At 36.6% G+C, this 16,478-nt stretch overlaps 1 protein-coding gene across 14 annotated transcripts in view; it reads left to right on the top strand.

Annotated features, from left to right (window-relative positions):
* Positions 1-16,478, top strand: part of HUWE1 (HECT, UBA and WWE domain containing E3 ubiquitin protein ligase 1) — a 141,079-nt gene that overhangs the window by 53,463 nt on the left and 71,138 nt on the right. For all 14 annotated transcript variants that reach the window (XM_079123740.1, XM_079123738.1, XM_079123739.1 and 11 more), the window contains 12 exons: positions 1,709-1,786; positions 2,604-2,651; positions 2,732-2,800; positions 3,406-3,505; positions 5,091-5,191; positions 5,475-5,625; positions 5,762-5,889; positions 6,449-6,589; positions 6,798-6,903; positions 8,783-9,034; positions 9,519-9,620; positions 10,089-10,169. In XM_079123740.1, coding sequence (XP_078979866.1) covers positions 1,709-1,786; positions 2,604-2,651; positions 2,732-2,800; positions 3,406-3,505; positions 5,091-5,191; positions 5,475-5,625; positions 5,762-5,889; positions 6,449-6,589; positions 6,798-6,903; positions 8,783-9,034; positions 9,519-9,620; positions 10,089-10,169 — 1,357 coding nt within the window. The remainder of the gene's footprint in view (positions 1-1,708; positions 1,787-2,603; positions 2,652-2,731; positions 2,801-3,405; positions 3,506-5,090; positions 5,192-5,474; positions 5,626-5,761; positions 5,890-6,448; positions 6,590-6,797; positions 6,904-8,782; positions 9,035-9,518; positions 9,621-10,088; positions 10,170-16,478) is intronic.

Genomic DNA, 16,478 nt, shown 5'->3' on the forward strand with positions numbered 1-16,478 from the left:
TGGTTTGAAAATGATTTTAAAAACCCTAAAAGTACATTTGCTTGTATTGTCACACGGAAACTATCAGAACTCTGGACAGTATTTAGGAGGGGCTATTTGGAAAGCAATTCTACTATTAGGATTATTGAGAATTTAACACTATGCTTTCATGTTTACCCCTATCTTTCACCTGTGCTCAGGTTGTGAGTTCAGGCCATCTTCCCTTCTGCTTTGAAATGTTATTGTGGACTCACAGGCACAGTTGGATTTTTGATAACAGTTCTTTGCCTAGTTTGTCTTGACAGTTGTCATGTTCATGTTGAGCAGAAATGAATGTGATGGGACTGGGACTGTAGCTGACTGGTAGAGCACTTGCCTTGCTCATGTGAGGCACTGGGTTCAGTCCTCAGCACCACATAAAAATAAATATTATGTTCACCTACAATTAAAAATATTAAAGAAGAAATGAATGTGATAAAATATAGTGAATTATCATACCAAGTGTCCCCAACTTCCAGGAGAAGGGCTCCTTTTCTGTTCACAGAAATCCATACATTAGAGCAGATTAGTTTCCCACCTAAACTGGTATACTTTCTTTAGTATTTTTGAATGCATATTAGTAATATGGGAAATGAATGTTGTCTAAGAGTATTTAGAGTTTGAAATCTAAATCTAAATAATTTTGAGAATGATTTTTCATTCTGAATCTCTTTATGAATGTTGAGATTATTCTTTGCCACTTGGGCAAAACACTGGTATACTGTAGTAGACTTGCATGATGTGTTTTAATCTTAGCCTGTGTTAGGAAATTATACCCCTGTGATGGAAATGTAGCTCATTTGGTAAAGCACATGCCTAACATCTGCGGGACCCTGGGTTCCAGCCCAGCACTGCAAAAGATTAAAAAAAAGAGGACTTGTACATCCTTTTATTTATTGAGATTTGGCATGTCATGAAATTTTGAAAAGTATAATATGTACATTCAGTGAAAGTAATACATGACATGTTTAAAAATTCAGAGTGTAAAGGGATATGCAAATGATAAATTCTTCATCTTCAGAGGCAACCATTCCTTCTGATTTCTTTTAAGGAGAAGTCTTAATGGGCATGCTGTTTTTGGTACTAATTTTGTGAGTTGTATTGTTTTTCTAGAATTGAAGAGGCTGTATTGTTAGGGTCTCTTGGTGTGTACCTTTGCAGCAAAACATGTCATGAGATGTATAGAGTGGTACAGAAAGAGTAATTAGTATCATAAAGATATCCCATGAGAAATACTTCAAATAAGTTATTTCAGAAGGCTGATGATAGAAAACTAGGTTTCCATGTCATTTTCCATTCGTTAGATGGCACTTAGACCCTAGTATTTTTCCATCCTTTCTTGGATCTTTCTCATTATTGCTTGCAGATTGGCTCTTCTGCCTGCCCCACCCCTGAGAATAGCTGCAATATAAATTATCTCTTGAAAGCGCTACTAGTAATTTACAAGTGAAAAATGGGGGTGATTTTTGAAGCTTCAGGCACCAGACACCTGATTCTGTTGTGGACAAATCTCATTTGAGCCCTGCTGTAAGTCAAGGAAGTTAAGGCAGTATAGGTGCTAAGTATGGTGCTTATTCCGCCACAATGAGTTGGACACATGGCTAGGAGTTTGAGGGAGAGTTGGGAGTTTTCCTTGTTTAATACCAGTTGAAAGTGAGTATCTTATTCTTTGATGTTTTTTTGTACTCAGAAATATCCACCCAGTGCAACTACACTACACTTTGAATTCTATGCAGACCCTGGGGCTGAGGTCAAAATCGAGAAAAGGGTGAGTCTTACTCAGACTTATTTTGATAGAGTCTATGGTCTGCCATAATTGGGGTTGACTTTTCTAGAATGCCTCATTTTTAAATAAGGAAATGTGTTGCGCTGCATTGTTGCCCTCCTAAGCTAAGTATACCTACCAGCTTCTCAGGAATAAGTACTTGTTACATGCTCAGCTCTGATAGTGTTGGGTCTTAACTTACATTGTGGCCTGCCAAAAGCCAGGACTATCATATGGGACATTGCTATGTCTTGTGTTTTTCTTACAGCCTGCATAGAGAATTCTCATAGTTCAGGTTTCTTTACTGCACGAAGTCTCTCTATTATATTGTATATAGGATTCTACTTAAATTATCACTATTCTCTATTCCTTGAGGTACTAAGTCAGTTTTGTTTAGAAGTAGTCTAGTGAATAAAATTATTTTTCTTCTGCCTACAGTATCTAATAATTAGTATTTATAGATTAATGTTGCCTTGAAAAAAACTAAAGTGTGTTTCAGATAGTGAATATTTTCATGGGTACAACCTTTGCTATGAATACTGAACCTGTGGAGATTAAATCGGTTGAGGATTAAAAAGGAACAAAGACTATGTCATGTTCATGGGTTTTTCTATTGTTTAATAGTATCAGTTTAAAAGACGCTTTCTTCCAAGTTATCCTATATGTAAAATAGATGTTTTGGAGGAGTTTAAAGTTACCTTGAGTTTTAAAGAGTATTCCGTTAGGCTTCAACCAAGAGTGACATCTCTTTTTTTGGATCTATCTTGAAACATATGGTGTTAAGTGACTCCTCACAGCACTTTTACCTTTTTAATTTCAGACAACCAGTAACACACTACATTATATTCACATAGAGCAACTTGACAAGGTAAGAAGGATCTTCAATAGCTAGTTGTTTAATGTTTGACTGACTTCTTATTTCTAACTATATATTTTTTTCTAATGCAGATTTCAGAAAGCCCTTCTGAAATCATGGAATCTCTTACCAAAATGTACAGCATTCCTAAGGATAAGCAGGTATATGTTTAAAAAATGTCCATAGTATTAGTTGTCCAGATAGTCTGTTTGATGGTAAGTATTAGGGAGGGAGACAGCATAGCAGAAAACATGTCATATTTTGAGTCAGACATAGGCAAGTTAGCCTTGCTGAGTTTTTAGGTTCCTCATCTTTTATAAGACCAATGCTTAATAACTTCTTGGTGTGTAGGAGAGTTTGAGGAAAATGTAAACTGCCTCGCCTAACTGTTAAGTAGTTGTACACTTCTCAGCACTTTGTATTTAGGAGAAAATGTTTGTGTTAATATTTTCTGCTTATTTTTTCAGTGGTCAAATACTTAATTTGACTAATAACAATCAGAACTTGGGCTAAATTTCTCCTGTTTATCACCTATACATTTAGTGATGGTTCTTGACATACCTTGGGATGTTGGAGTTCTGTGCATCCCAAATTTGTCATTCCCATTTTTGTCAGTTAATCTCATAATGGTAGTATGAATTCATCTTGATACTTTAGCAAATAGCAACAGTAAACCATTTTACCAAGCAGCCCATTAGAAAAGAGACCTAGAAAGCATGTTCACCTTTCCCAATGATTTCCTAATTCAAGCCTTCTCTCTATATAGATGCTGTTATTTACACATATACGGCTGGCCCATGGCTTTTCTAATCACAGGAAACGATTACAAGCTGTTCAGGCCAGACTGCATGCAATATCTATATTAGGTAAGAGACGAACATTATGATTAACTGATCCTAATTGGGCAGTTTGAACTTGGTTTCCCTTGAACTTCATCCATCTTTGTTGCTATGAGGCTTAATTGTATTTTCCTGGGTGTGGCACATTAATTCAAAAATTGCCAGAATTCCCAGGGTTCACTGTAGTCATTCATCATTGTTGAACTCCTTGATGTTGTACCAGAAGGAGATAGGATATGATATGATCCTTATCGGCATGTAACATGGGTGTTTTTTTTTTTTAATTCATTGTACACAAATGAAGTATAACTCATTTCTCTGGTTGTACATGAAATAGAGTCATACCATTTGCGTCTTCATACATGTACATAGGGTAATGATGTTTGTCTCATTCTATTATCTTTCCTTCCCCCTCTCCCTCCCCACCCCTCATTATCATCTACACAACATCCTTCTTCCATTCTTCCCTTACCTCCCCCCAAGCTAAGTGAATTAAGCCAATCCCCAAAAAACCAAAGGCAGAATAATTTCTCTTTTTTTAAGTAATGGATACATGCATAGTCATCTTCCACTGGTCCCTGCCCTTCCTGTTGCTATTTCATCTTCCCATCTCCCATCCTCATAGTAGTATAATTTTGAAGTAAGTCAGAAAATATTCATTAAATAGTTAATACCATACACTTAACTGCTTTTATTGTGGGGTAGTAGGATGGAAAACATGGAGTGTTTGGAATCAGTCCTGGGCTCTCACCCTGATTTTGCAGATGATTAGCCAAATGTTTTTCCTTTCAGCTTCAGTTTTCTTATTTTGTATTTGTATAATACTTAACTTTATAGGCTGGTCTAATGTTTAAATGAAAACCTGGAAAGCAACCTAGTGCAGGCAAGGCATGTAGAACATATTAAATGATAACTGCAGTCATTACCTACCTTCATTATGGTTTTATTTTTTTTCTCTTCTAAACTGTCAGTTCCTTCATAAAATTCTCTCTTTTGCGCTTTTACTCATACCTAAGCATAACTTCTGGCATGTTAGTGGGTACTCAGGAAATGTTTGTTGAAAACTAAATGAATGTATTCTGATACATCATATTTGTTTTTCAACTTCAGTGGACTATGTTCAGCATTACCTTGCTGTAGAATTGATTGAAAGTGGATTACACGCGTTCTCAAGTTTTACTATAGTGTCACATAAACTAGTGACTTACTCTGCAATAGTCCATAAATTCTCTTCTTTATAACTTGGTGTTTTTGGTAAAAACAAGCATATGAAGAGGTTGAAATGGAAGTCTATGTCCAAGGCATAGGGGGGGTTATATCAAATAGTGATGTTATGTGAAAAATTAACTTCTCTTTTCCCTACTTCCATCCCCAAATATCCTTGCTCGAGATCACTGATACTTTTTAATAGGGGAATCTAAAGATAGGGTAAATACGTAGAGTTATCTCACTATAACTGGTCCAGTCCTCTTGAATTCAGTGATTCTGTCCTCCAATGCTGGTTGTTGGAAGAGAATCCTTTCCCAGAACCTGTAGTAGCCAAAAGGTTTGTCATTGGGCAGTGGCTTAACCCTGCCTTTTTGCTTAAAAGTGTTTGTTTCTCCCTTTGCAGTGTATTCCAATGCCTTGCAGGAATCAGCAAACAGTATCTTGTATAATGGGTTGATAGAGGAGTTGGTAGATGTCCTTCAAATAACAGATAAGCAGCTTATGGTAAGTATTAATAATCTGGTTTGCATATCAGCCTCATAACTATTTGCCTTTTTGTTTTTCCTTGGGGATTTAGAAAGAATCCCAGAAGGGAACCTTGCCCCATTTACTTCTTTCTTTCTGGGTATTAAACTGCAAAATTAACAAATGCCACATATTCAGTGTTACAGTGCACTTCCATCTTTCCAAGAAATCAGTAGAATGTCTTGAATTTTGAGTTTGGGATATTATTGTACTTTGGTTCAATCCTTTTTGACACGTCTGTGTTTACCTTGTATTCTTACAGGAGATTAAAGCTGCTTCTTTACGAACATTGACATCAATTGTCCATTTGGAGAGAACACCCAAACTCAGCAGTATTATTGACTGTACTGGAACTGCCTCCTACCATGGATTTTTACCTGTACTTGTGCGGAACTGTATCCAGGCCATGATTGGTATGTTTTGATGGTGATTATCCTAGGCAAGAAAAGTATCCTGCCCTCTGATTTTTTGCTTTGTTTTAACATCCTGCCAGCTTAACACCAAATTCTGAGCTTACTGTTTCTCTCCCTCCCTCAAACCCCCTTGTAGATCCTTCCATGGATCCATACCCTCACCAGTTTGCCACTGCTCTCTTCTCCTTTTTATACCATTTGGCTAGCTATGATGCTGGTGGTGAAGCCTTGGTCTCCTGTGGAATGATGGAAGCCTTACTAAAGGTGCTCTTTTTAAAAATTTATTTGTGGGGAAATCTACTAAGAGAATTATACATTTGGAGTGTTTCACAGTGAGATCAGATAAATATAGTTTACCTGGAAAAAGTTTGTTTTGTGGTGTTTTGGTTACCTCATCTTTTTAGAACTTTTGCCACTGTTAATAATTTTTGGTGGTCTGTCACAGTCAGGAGGCCTTATGTCTTAAGCCATTAGTCACATGTTAATATGCCATTAGGCAATACCCTGAGGACAATGTATTTTAAGGTACTTTATAAATCGTGCTGTAATACTAGGAGTCTGTACTGTGTGCTGAGCACTGGGCACCAACCTTTTTTTCCCTATATTTTTTAATTGTTAATTAATTGATGTTCACATTACTTCACAAGCAGGTTGAGTCCCTGAAGAAATGGGGCTATCATTTGGCAAGAACAAAAAGAATCAAACACATATCTTCCCATATTCTGTGCTACCTAAGTGCATGTTTATAAGAGAATGCAATATTTACAGCTTCGTGTCGTATCTTTTCAGTTAATTTTTTTACCTCTTTTTCTTTTCCTGGTAGGTCATAAAGTTCCTTGGTGATGAACAGGACCAGATAACATTTGTCACAAGAGCCGTCAGAGTGGTTGACCTCATCACCAACCTGGACATGGCAGCTTTTCAGTCCCATAGTGGACTTTCTATCTTCATTTATAGACTTGAGGTACTGTTATCCAAGGAGCACTCTGCATAGACTCTATATACTGTAAGAACTGAGCCTAGAGATTATGCTAATAACTTAAAAGAATCATTTTATCTCTTTCTTGTTTCTAGAAACCAATTCTGTAATCTGCTGTTGTGTTCTTCCATTATAGTTGTTCTTAATTCTTGAAAAACAAATACAGGTTTTTCTTATTTTTTCTTGATTATAGCATGAAGTAGATTTGTGCCGAAAAGAATGTCCATTTGTGATCAAGCCAAAGATCCAGAGACCCAGTACCACCCAAGAAGGAGAAGAAATGGAAACTGACATGGATGGTAATTAACAGTTATTAAGTCAACATTTTTGTTCTTGATGTTTTCTTGATTCCCATTCTAATTTTAATTCTTCTCCTAAACTATAAAGTACCTAACTCACTTGCATGTGTATTTCCATCAACAAAATTTTTAAGAGTGATTTGCAAGTAGTTTTTCACAAGGCTGACCAGAAGAGGAAGAAGAATTTGAAGAAGAATTGGAAGGTAAAGCAGATTGGGGAGCTGCAGTTGACTTCTATCCTCTCTCTAATATCTAATGTTTATTTCATCATTTAATAATTCATATTTTTATTTATTGGTTCATTATCTTATTCTCATTAAAATACTGTGAGATTTGGAGTACTTTTTTTTTTCACTGCTGGTGCAGTACCTGGTATAACTTAGGAGTTCAGTAATGTATTTGGTAAGATGTATAATATGTAAACTCTAAAATGGAACCTTTTAAAACTTTATCTGGCTATTTCATAAAGGAAAGAAGAGATGAAAATGTTATTATTGGGTAGGGAACAATTTGATCATAAAATCAGAAAGATATGACAAGCTATCGTTAATGTATGACACATCTTTAAAAACATTCCAAACCCTGCCAAATGCATATTTTAATGAGTGCCAAAAAGAAAAACTTTTCCCCAAAATTACTTTCTTAAAATTTAAATTAATTTGTCTTGATTACCCAGGTTGTCATTACATATAATTATTACCATGCTTATTATAAAGGTATTAGAATTTCTAATGCATTCATATTTTATAGTATATATCAATAGGATGCTGTTCCCTTTTTTTCTGACTTCATCTCTGAAAACAGTTTTCTGCATTGTTGCTGTTACTATAAGTCCCCTTGCCCATTTTGCTTCTAATCTGTTGGGATTTGAGTTGGCATTTGAGTTCATGGGTGAGATCCCAGAGTGTTGAATAAAGTGTGACATCTACTAACTGGTATGTTATAGATGACTATTTTAAGGCTCACAGTTCATTATATATCAGTGGTTGTCAAAATTCAGTAAGCAGAATAGTAAGAATGCTTGCTAAAAGTTCAGACCCCATCTACAATGTGTGATTCATTAGGTTTGCAGTTGGAAACCAGGAAATCTACTTATTTAATAACCAGTCCTTAGGTGCTTCTTTTTCTCTTAGAGAAATTTATACATTCAGTGGAAAACAGGTTACTAAGCCAAAAGTTTGTGCTTATTATGCCTGTATATTTACATTTTGAAATAATTTCTTCAGATATTTATATACATGAACAGTGGCTTATCACTATGGAATTTAACTGTGTACATAGGAAGGAATGATTATGTATCTTTACTCAATTTAAATCATTTTGTTCAGATGTATAAAGTAAAAATGAAACTAGCTACTAGTTTAGTGTTCTTTTCAGATTCTTAAATATTCTTTCCATGTTCATATGTGAGTTTTTATCACAGGAAGATGAGATCATAAATATACTCTTCAATTCGCAGTCTTCATTCAGTGTATCACAGACTTCCTTTTATATCAGTGTATTGAATATTAATGTTTTAATGGCTTTTACATTTTTAAATTACCTTCCTTCAAAAAATTCTATCTACTACCTACCAGTAGTATATGAAATTGCATGTTTTACCTGTCACTTCCCTCTAACCCAATATGATGAGAGAGAAATATTGAAGGACCTCTTTTGTACAATTGTTTTTAATTTGTACGTCTTGAATAACTTTGGGATGTTAAACACCTTTCTCTTGTGGACAGCTTTTTCCACAAAATGTTTTTGGTTCAATATCCTGATCCTTTTTTTTTTTTAATATAATTTATCTCAACTTGTTGAAAGATGTATTCTTAAAATCTTTCTTTTCATTGTGCTTTTATTCTAATTAGTTTCTTTATAATAACTTGTGCTTTAGTTGCAGATGTGACTATGGAAAGCAGTCCAGGCTCTTCCATATCTATGGAGCACCGGCTGGATGTTGAATTAAGGGCATCAAGTTCCAACAGCAGTACTAGCATTTCTGGCCCTGGCCCAGGTCCTGGTCCCGGCCCCGGCCCCGGCCCCGGCCTCAGCCTTGGCCTTGGCCCTGGCCCTGGCCCTGGCCCTGGTCCTGGCCCTGGCCCTGGCCCTGGCCCTGGCCCTGGCCTTGGCCCTGGACCCCGTCCTGGTACGTAGACACTTAGATCTCTCAGTAACTGATTTATTAAACAATTCAAGAAGAAAGCTTTAGAGGGAGCTTAAGTGATACATTGAGAGGTTAGCTTCCTATGACTGTGCATGTTACTTCACCTTTCTGGTGTTACATTTTATTATAATAACATGCCATATAGCATTGATTATCAGAATGAACCATGTTGCAGGACAGATAATATCCAATAACTGAGTAAGGCTCAAAGGTGAATATTTTTACTTGGTAATTTTTCCTTTTTACGTTAGGTTTCTAATTTCACACTGCACTGCTCTTCTGCCGTCCTTGGTGATTTACTTTTCCGTTTTCAATATATTTTTCTCCAAAATCTGGAAACCTCACTTCTAATATCTGCTACTTTGGCTATAGTAGATATAGGTTTCTTAGATCTTGTGTTATGTGCCTGATCATAATGGTTTAATGGTGTACCCAGCATAATTCTCTTGCCTTTTTCCCTCAATAGGAGTCCAGTGTATTCCACAACGAGCAGCACTTCTCAAATCCATGTTGAATTTCCTTAAGAAGGCCATTCAAGACCCTGCTTTCTCAGATGGCATACGGCATGGTATTTGATTGTTTACTTTTTTCATAGGATTTTTGTCTCTTATAAAGGATTGATCCTTTTCTTTCTGTTCTGACACCTGTTCTACAAGGCAAGCTTAGGAAAAGTCAGACCATTTTGAAGCTTTTAGTTGTTTGGTATCACTTTTCCTAGACCTGATGTTTGTTTAGTATTTTTCATAATGATGAGCATACACATCCACTTTTTTTTCTCTTTTTCCAGCTTTGCACTTTCATCCCACTACCCATCTCTCATACTGTGTGTGTCTTTGTTCTCTTCCTGACCCAGTGTTAGAAAGATTATTCAGTGGACAATGAAAAAAATAATAATATGAGGAGACAAGTAGAGACCAATAGATCAGGATCACAACAAACTTTGTTTACCACATTGTAACATAGTTCTCCATTATCCCTATTCCTTAAAGTACTCTGAGACTGATCATATACTCTTTAATGTTCACTATTTTCTTAGTGATGGATGGTTCTCTGCCTACCTCCTTAAAACACATCATCAGCAATGCAGAATATTATGGCCCATCACTCTTCCTCCTAGGTAAGTGTAATTGAAAATTGGTTTTACTGAGTTGCAATAATTTATAATGAAAAGTATTCCTGTAAATTTGGCTTATGCTGTATTTGTGCTTCAGTTGTGCTATACAAAAAGAAAATATGACTCTCTTCATTCATTAATTCTTTTTAATATTAGTATGGGAAATCCAGAGGGAATAGTTCCAGTCTCAAAATTGAATTTCAGACTCTCAAACTATAGCAGATTGTTTCACACTGCAGAAAATGTGGTTTTGGAGTCTATGAATACTTTATATTTATTTGCAAAAAAAAAAAATGTTTCACATTGGCATTGCTAGGAATATCGATCCTTTTAAAATCTGGTTTTTTGGGCTGGGGACATGGCTCAGTTGGTAGAGTGCTTGCCTTGCAAGCGTCAAAGCCCTTGGTTCAATTCCCAGCACCACAAAAAAAAAAATCTGGTTTTAAAAAAATGATATTTATTGAGCATTTTAAATATTTCGAACACCGTGCTAAATATGAAGCTTCTAGAATTCTCCTTAAAAGTCTAATGGCATTTAGTGGGAAATGTGGAAATAAGAAAAGCCTCCTTGTACTATTAGCAAACATTTTATACAGTTTTGGGTTGTTAGAGGAAGTTCTCTTATGTTATAGCATCTCGAACTGGACATGGAACCTCTCCAAGGTTAGATTCAAATGCCAAAACATAGGACTAGACCTTTGGTATTATTTTAAAATATTTATTACACAGGTGAGGAAGTTCAAGGTCAGGGGCAAGGAAGGTGGCATGGTCTGGGAGAATGCCCAGAACAAAGAAAAAGTAAGTGCATGGGTAGTGGTTGTTTTTTTTGTTTTGTTTGTTTGTTTGTTTCTTTGTTTAAAGGAAAGTTATGAGAGTCGGCACGAGGACACATCTACTTTGGAGGTGTGGATGTGGAGCATGTGAGTCCTATGAGGATAATGCAGGAGAAAAATGAGACTTAAAGCACCAAGTCCAATATCAGTGGAGGTCCACTTTACTCCTCTGTGGTCTTTTTAATTCATCTCTTGACATTTGAATTAGTATAGCAACCCTCCCAGATTTCCTGTAAGTAATACTCAGACCAAATTAGCAAAGCCAACTCAAAGTAATGAGGCTAACAGTTGTTATTTTAGGTCTATAAATGATAGTACAAAGCCTTTCACATAAGCAGGAGGAGGTGTCCAGGAAAAGAAATCAATGGGTACCTGAGAATCTCTTGGGGTATTTTAACAAGCAGCTGTTTTGGTTTGTTGTCTTATTCGTTGAACTTTTTGGCTATCTTTTCTCTATTACCCTTTAAGGTATGGATTCCATCTTGAAATGCCAGCTGGTGATTTGCTGCCAGTCTGTTTTTGTTGTTGGTTTGCCTAGCCTTGTGTGTGCTAGGCTAGTGCCCTACTACTAAGCTCCATCCCCAGCCCTATTGCTATTTTTGTTTTTTCAGTTATCATAGCAAATAGATTATTTGTCCCATATTGAGGGCTTCTAGGGCCTGCACTATGTGGTTTATGTAATGTACCAAAAGGTGTGACATTGTATGAGTGATCTCTGTGAGTTGAATGTGTGTTACAGAATTAAAGATAAGTTGATTGTGTACCCATTACTTCAGAGGTAGGGATAAGTCCCAGTATGATATATTAAAAGATGACCCAGTGCCTCTTTTGTGGCAAGACATGATGAAACACCTATACTTTGTAGTTAGAACAATGTGTCCTGAGTACTAAATGTCTATAGACACAGGTTAGGTTGTAGAAGTTAGAAGGAAACAAAAGATACTTACAAGTAGGATGTGTGACAGTATTGAGCAGGAATTATAATACAGGAGAATTGGTAGCTGAGGACAGGTTGGAAGGTGGAGTTTCTAGCAAGTGAATTTATATTAGGATAGACATTCAAGTATAAAATAGTCTCAACAGGGAGACGTCATTGTATGTGTTATCAATTGGCGGGGTGTCTGGGAAGGTCATGGAGTCCATGAATAGAAAATTAATGAGTAAGTATGTGGTAAGTTTCAGTGTCCTACTATAATTTCATGTTGAAACCTACCCAATAAAGATTCTGACTCCTCCTTAACGTCCAACTCCTGGCTCTTCTTCTACATTCTTTACACCTAATACTTACCTATAATACTTATCTCCTTTACTGTTTTCTCTTTAACCTCTCCAATGCATTTTCTTGCCACCTAATCTTACCCCTTACACTGTCTCTTCAGGTCTGCTTATGCTATTTCTAGCCTAATTTATGCCAGTGCTGTAGTGGTTATTATTGACTGCTTAACCAGAGAGATTGACAAGTTGTGAATATTAAAGACTTCAAGGGGGTAAGACTTTGTTGTAAAGTGCTTGCATTGGCTAGGATTCTCTTAACATTGCTGGAGGTCTAAGGCTCAGGTGACATTCTCTGTTACTATTACCTAGATAATGTCTGTCATGTTAAGGAATGTAGATGTGAGTAGTGATTATGGAATTGTGGGAAGTGAAGTATAAGTTGTCAACTGAAGTCATCACCTAGAATGAATTGGCATGGTAGTTTGATAAGAGTCCTGGGCCAGCCCCAAAACCTTGGTGCAGAATTTTATACTTTTTAGAAACCATTACAAAAGTGACTGTAGAAGAGTACTCCTTGGCCTGCAGAGTTATGAAGTAATTTCTTTTACCCAAGTGGGATCACAACATGGTCAAAAAGGAGTCCAGGAAACTTGACATTGAGTGGAGTAGTAGAATCCCAGACCCAGGCCATGAGGCATAGGCTAGCCAACCAGAACCAAAATACTCCATAGTGATATTTTCAGGCCAGTGGTGTATAGATTTTAGAGTGCTAGAGGAGCATGTTTATCATGAATATAACAGGCCTTGCCATTCCAGCTTCTCTAGTGACTTCCCATTCAAAATCTCTATAATAAGCTGGATCCAGAACTAGTGTCAAAAATATTTTGAAATGTTGGTGCAGGAAAGTAATTCAAGTTCTTCCTTTCTGCTGTGGAAGAAACAATTTTTGATGACGGACCAGGCAGGCATCAAGACCTGTGAAGTAGAAAGCTCCTGTTAGCAAACCTTTACAATTCCACAAGTTAGGAAAGGACTGTGCCAGAGACATTTCTCATGGTATATAGAATAGTCTGGTAGGGTGGGGACCTTAATTTTCACTGGGTCTGATTCTGTTATCCAGTCTCAATCCAGGCAGTAGTACAGCATGGATTGAATCACAATCAAAAGCAGGGAGAGCTGTCAATAACGTGAAGGAGATTCTGTGTCCCTTTTTGTATTCAGAAATGGAGAGAAAAAAACCCAGTTAGTTGCATTTTAAGATGTTGTACAACTTAAAGATTGAGAGATCACAGTAACTAAGGCAGTGGGCAGAGGAGAAACCCATTGTCCATTTTGTAAGTTTAAAAGGGTGTTTCTTCTTGATCAGACTATTAATGTCTCTATTAGGCTTGCTGACTATGGACTGTAAGACAAATGGAAACTCACATTAATACCTTGTTTTAAGGCCCATGCCCAGAACGAATGAGCAGGAAAGTGTGTCCCACCCTGATCAGAGTCAGTAGGATCTAGAAGCTCAAATGGCACTAACCTTTTTTGAGGCCTATGGTATTTTGTTGCTAGTAATACAACAGGAAGGAAAAAGCAAAAATAGGACTTCTGTAGTGACCACTAATTGTGAGGGCATAGTGATTTGTGCCAGGGTATTGGGGTAATAGCTCAAATAAATTATATTGTTTTGCAAAGGAGAGAAATGTTTACTCATTGGGAGATTGCTGTTGGCAATTGTGCCAGTGTCAGAATGACACAAAGATCACACTGGAAGGTTAAAGGTTGGGTAGGGTCAATGACATGGGAATTCCGTTGTCATTTAGTCCAGAATTTAAGGACTCAGAATCTGTGATGATCAGAGGTTTCCATGAAGCTGTTGAGCCAAGAGCAGGGATAGATATGTGTTTCTCTGAAAAATGTGAGTGGTTGTCCAGCTGCAACATTAAAATGAGCTTCCTCTGTGGCAGCCCTGGTGTGAGCTGACACATGGGAGTCTTACTGGAATGTATGAAGGTGAGAAGCAATATATTCCCAGTGTGGAAGGCCCTATAGGAAATGATCTGGAATTTGACAGCTATTTAGAGCTCGCTGACCTATCTAGCAGTGGCAGGGAAGCAGTAAGACTATTAGATCCTACCCAGAAACTTATAAAAATATTAATGATGGATATACCTTCATTGAGGTGTCCTCTGGTGCAAAAGTGACTATAACCAACTCTCTAGTTGAACTGGCCCTTGAGTGCTCCCTTCCTTTATTTTATTTGAATTGATCTGCTTGTAGAAAGCAGCAGCAGCTCTGACTTCAAGTTCATCATGTTTTTGGTGACAATGCCATCTGTAAAATAAACAGACTCTCTTTCTACTGAATATCCTACTTAATAAAGGTATATCCCTTTTCTTTTGTGTCCTGCCCAGGTACCTGAAACCCTCCTGAACCCCCAAGTCACCAAGGCTACTACAGAGACAAAAGCCTAAAACTGATTTCCCATTCATTTATTTTGTCCTTTGCCTATAACTTACTTTGTCTACTCTTCACATTTTAAAATATTTTTCAAGTATTTAATCTAGCTTTAAGTTCCTTCCAGGAGAACTTATTATATTATATTATATTATATTATATTATATTATATTATATTATATTATATTAATGTGTATTTTTTAAACTTGAAGAATTTGCATTGTGTTTCTTGTGATCTCCGATGTTTCTCTTTTCCTAGTCCTTTTTTTTTTTTTAAGTTGATTTCTTTTTTCCTGTTATACACATTGTCTGACCCTTCTTTTTTATTCCATTTTCTGTGATGGTTATCTTTATATTCTTTTTTTGGGTTTTAAACTTTTTAGATTTCTTACTATGTCTTCTGTCAAACAGAACAAAATAAAGCCTTCAGCCTGCCTTTAAACTTTCTTCTACCACCACCACTACTACTCCCTGCCCCCCCCCCCCACTTCACTGTCTTGGATTTATTTTGTATTTTATTATATTATGTATCCTTAAGTAATTTTAAAATGTTAAGATGGTCTTTCAGAATTTGGTATATATTTACCTATTTTCTCTTGCTGCTTATTGTAACCATATTGCTCAGACTGATCCTTGTTCTTTTGTAGGGTATTTGGCCTTTACTTCTGTAAAATCTTTGACATTTTCTCTTTACCCTTGGAGTTTACGAATTTTACCAGGATGTATTTAGTTCTGGTGTTTTGTTTTAATTCTCCCCACAGAGCAGCACTTGGGTAAACCTTTAAAAAAAAAAAAAAAGAAATCTGAATATTTTCTGCTTCTGAAGTTTTCTTCTCTTTCTCTCATTCCTTATCTTACATGTTCTTTTCTAAAAACCATAATGTATAGGTAGACCTGCCACAGTTAGATTTTTTTCTTTTCTTTTTAACTCGGTTATTTGATTTTACTTACTATCGATTGCTCTGAGCCTGTGTATACCCTTAATTTTTAATTATAATTCTTCATGATCTAATAATATTGTTAAAGAGATATAAAATATCCCCGTGAATAATGGCATTGTGATATCGTATCTACTTTTGTGGGGGAAAGGAATGCTGGGGGTTGGATTCAAGGGTACTTTACCACTCAGCTGTACCCCAGCCCCTTTTATCTTTTATTTGAGACAGAATCTCACCAGATTGTGAAGGCTGCCCTCAAACTTGGGATCCTCTGGTCTCTACCTCCCAAGTAGCTGGTATTCCAGGTGTGCACCACCATGCCTGGCTAGACCTTTAGTAGAATGCATATTCAGTTTTAGTAGTTATAGAGCATATACATTTATGCAGATGTAAGTCAATGGGAAGGTGTGTCATACTGGTTGGAACCTAAGGGTACTTTATATCCCAAGCCCTTTTTTTCTTTTTTCTTTTGAGACAGGATCTCAACAAGTTGCTTAGGACCTCACTAAGTTGCTGAGGCTGCCCTCAAACTCGTAATACCCATATCTCAGCTTCCCGAGTTACTGTTATTACAGGCATGCACCACTGCAGCTAGCCTGAATAATCTTCAGTGTAGTACGCTTTGTAGACGTTCATCAGTTAAATTTGTATTTGTTTTAACCCAGCATATTTGCATCTTAGATTTTTCCTTGCTTGTGGAGACAAAAGGAATACATATTTAGATTTATCAATTTTCACAGTAATTGGATTAGTTTATATTCATAGTGAGACATTTATTTAGTGGAATACTATGTAGCCATTCAAAATGGAATTGGTTGTAGGGATGGGGGAAATTGTCTATATTGCTGTTAAAAACAAAGAAAATTATATCACTTCATATG

This window comes from Sciurus vulgaris (assembly GCF_902686455.1).
Source record: "Sciurus vulgaris genome assembly, chromosome: X".
NCBI lineage: Eukaryota > Metazoa > Chordata > Mammalia > Rodentia > Sciuridae > Sciurus > Sciurus vulgaris.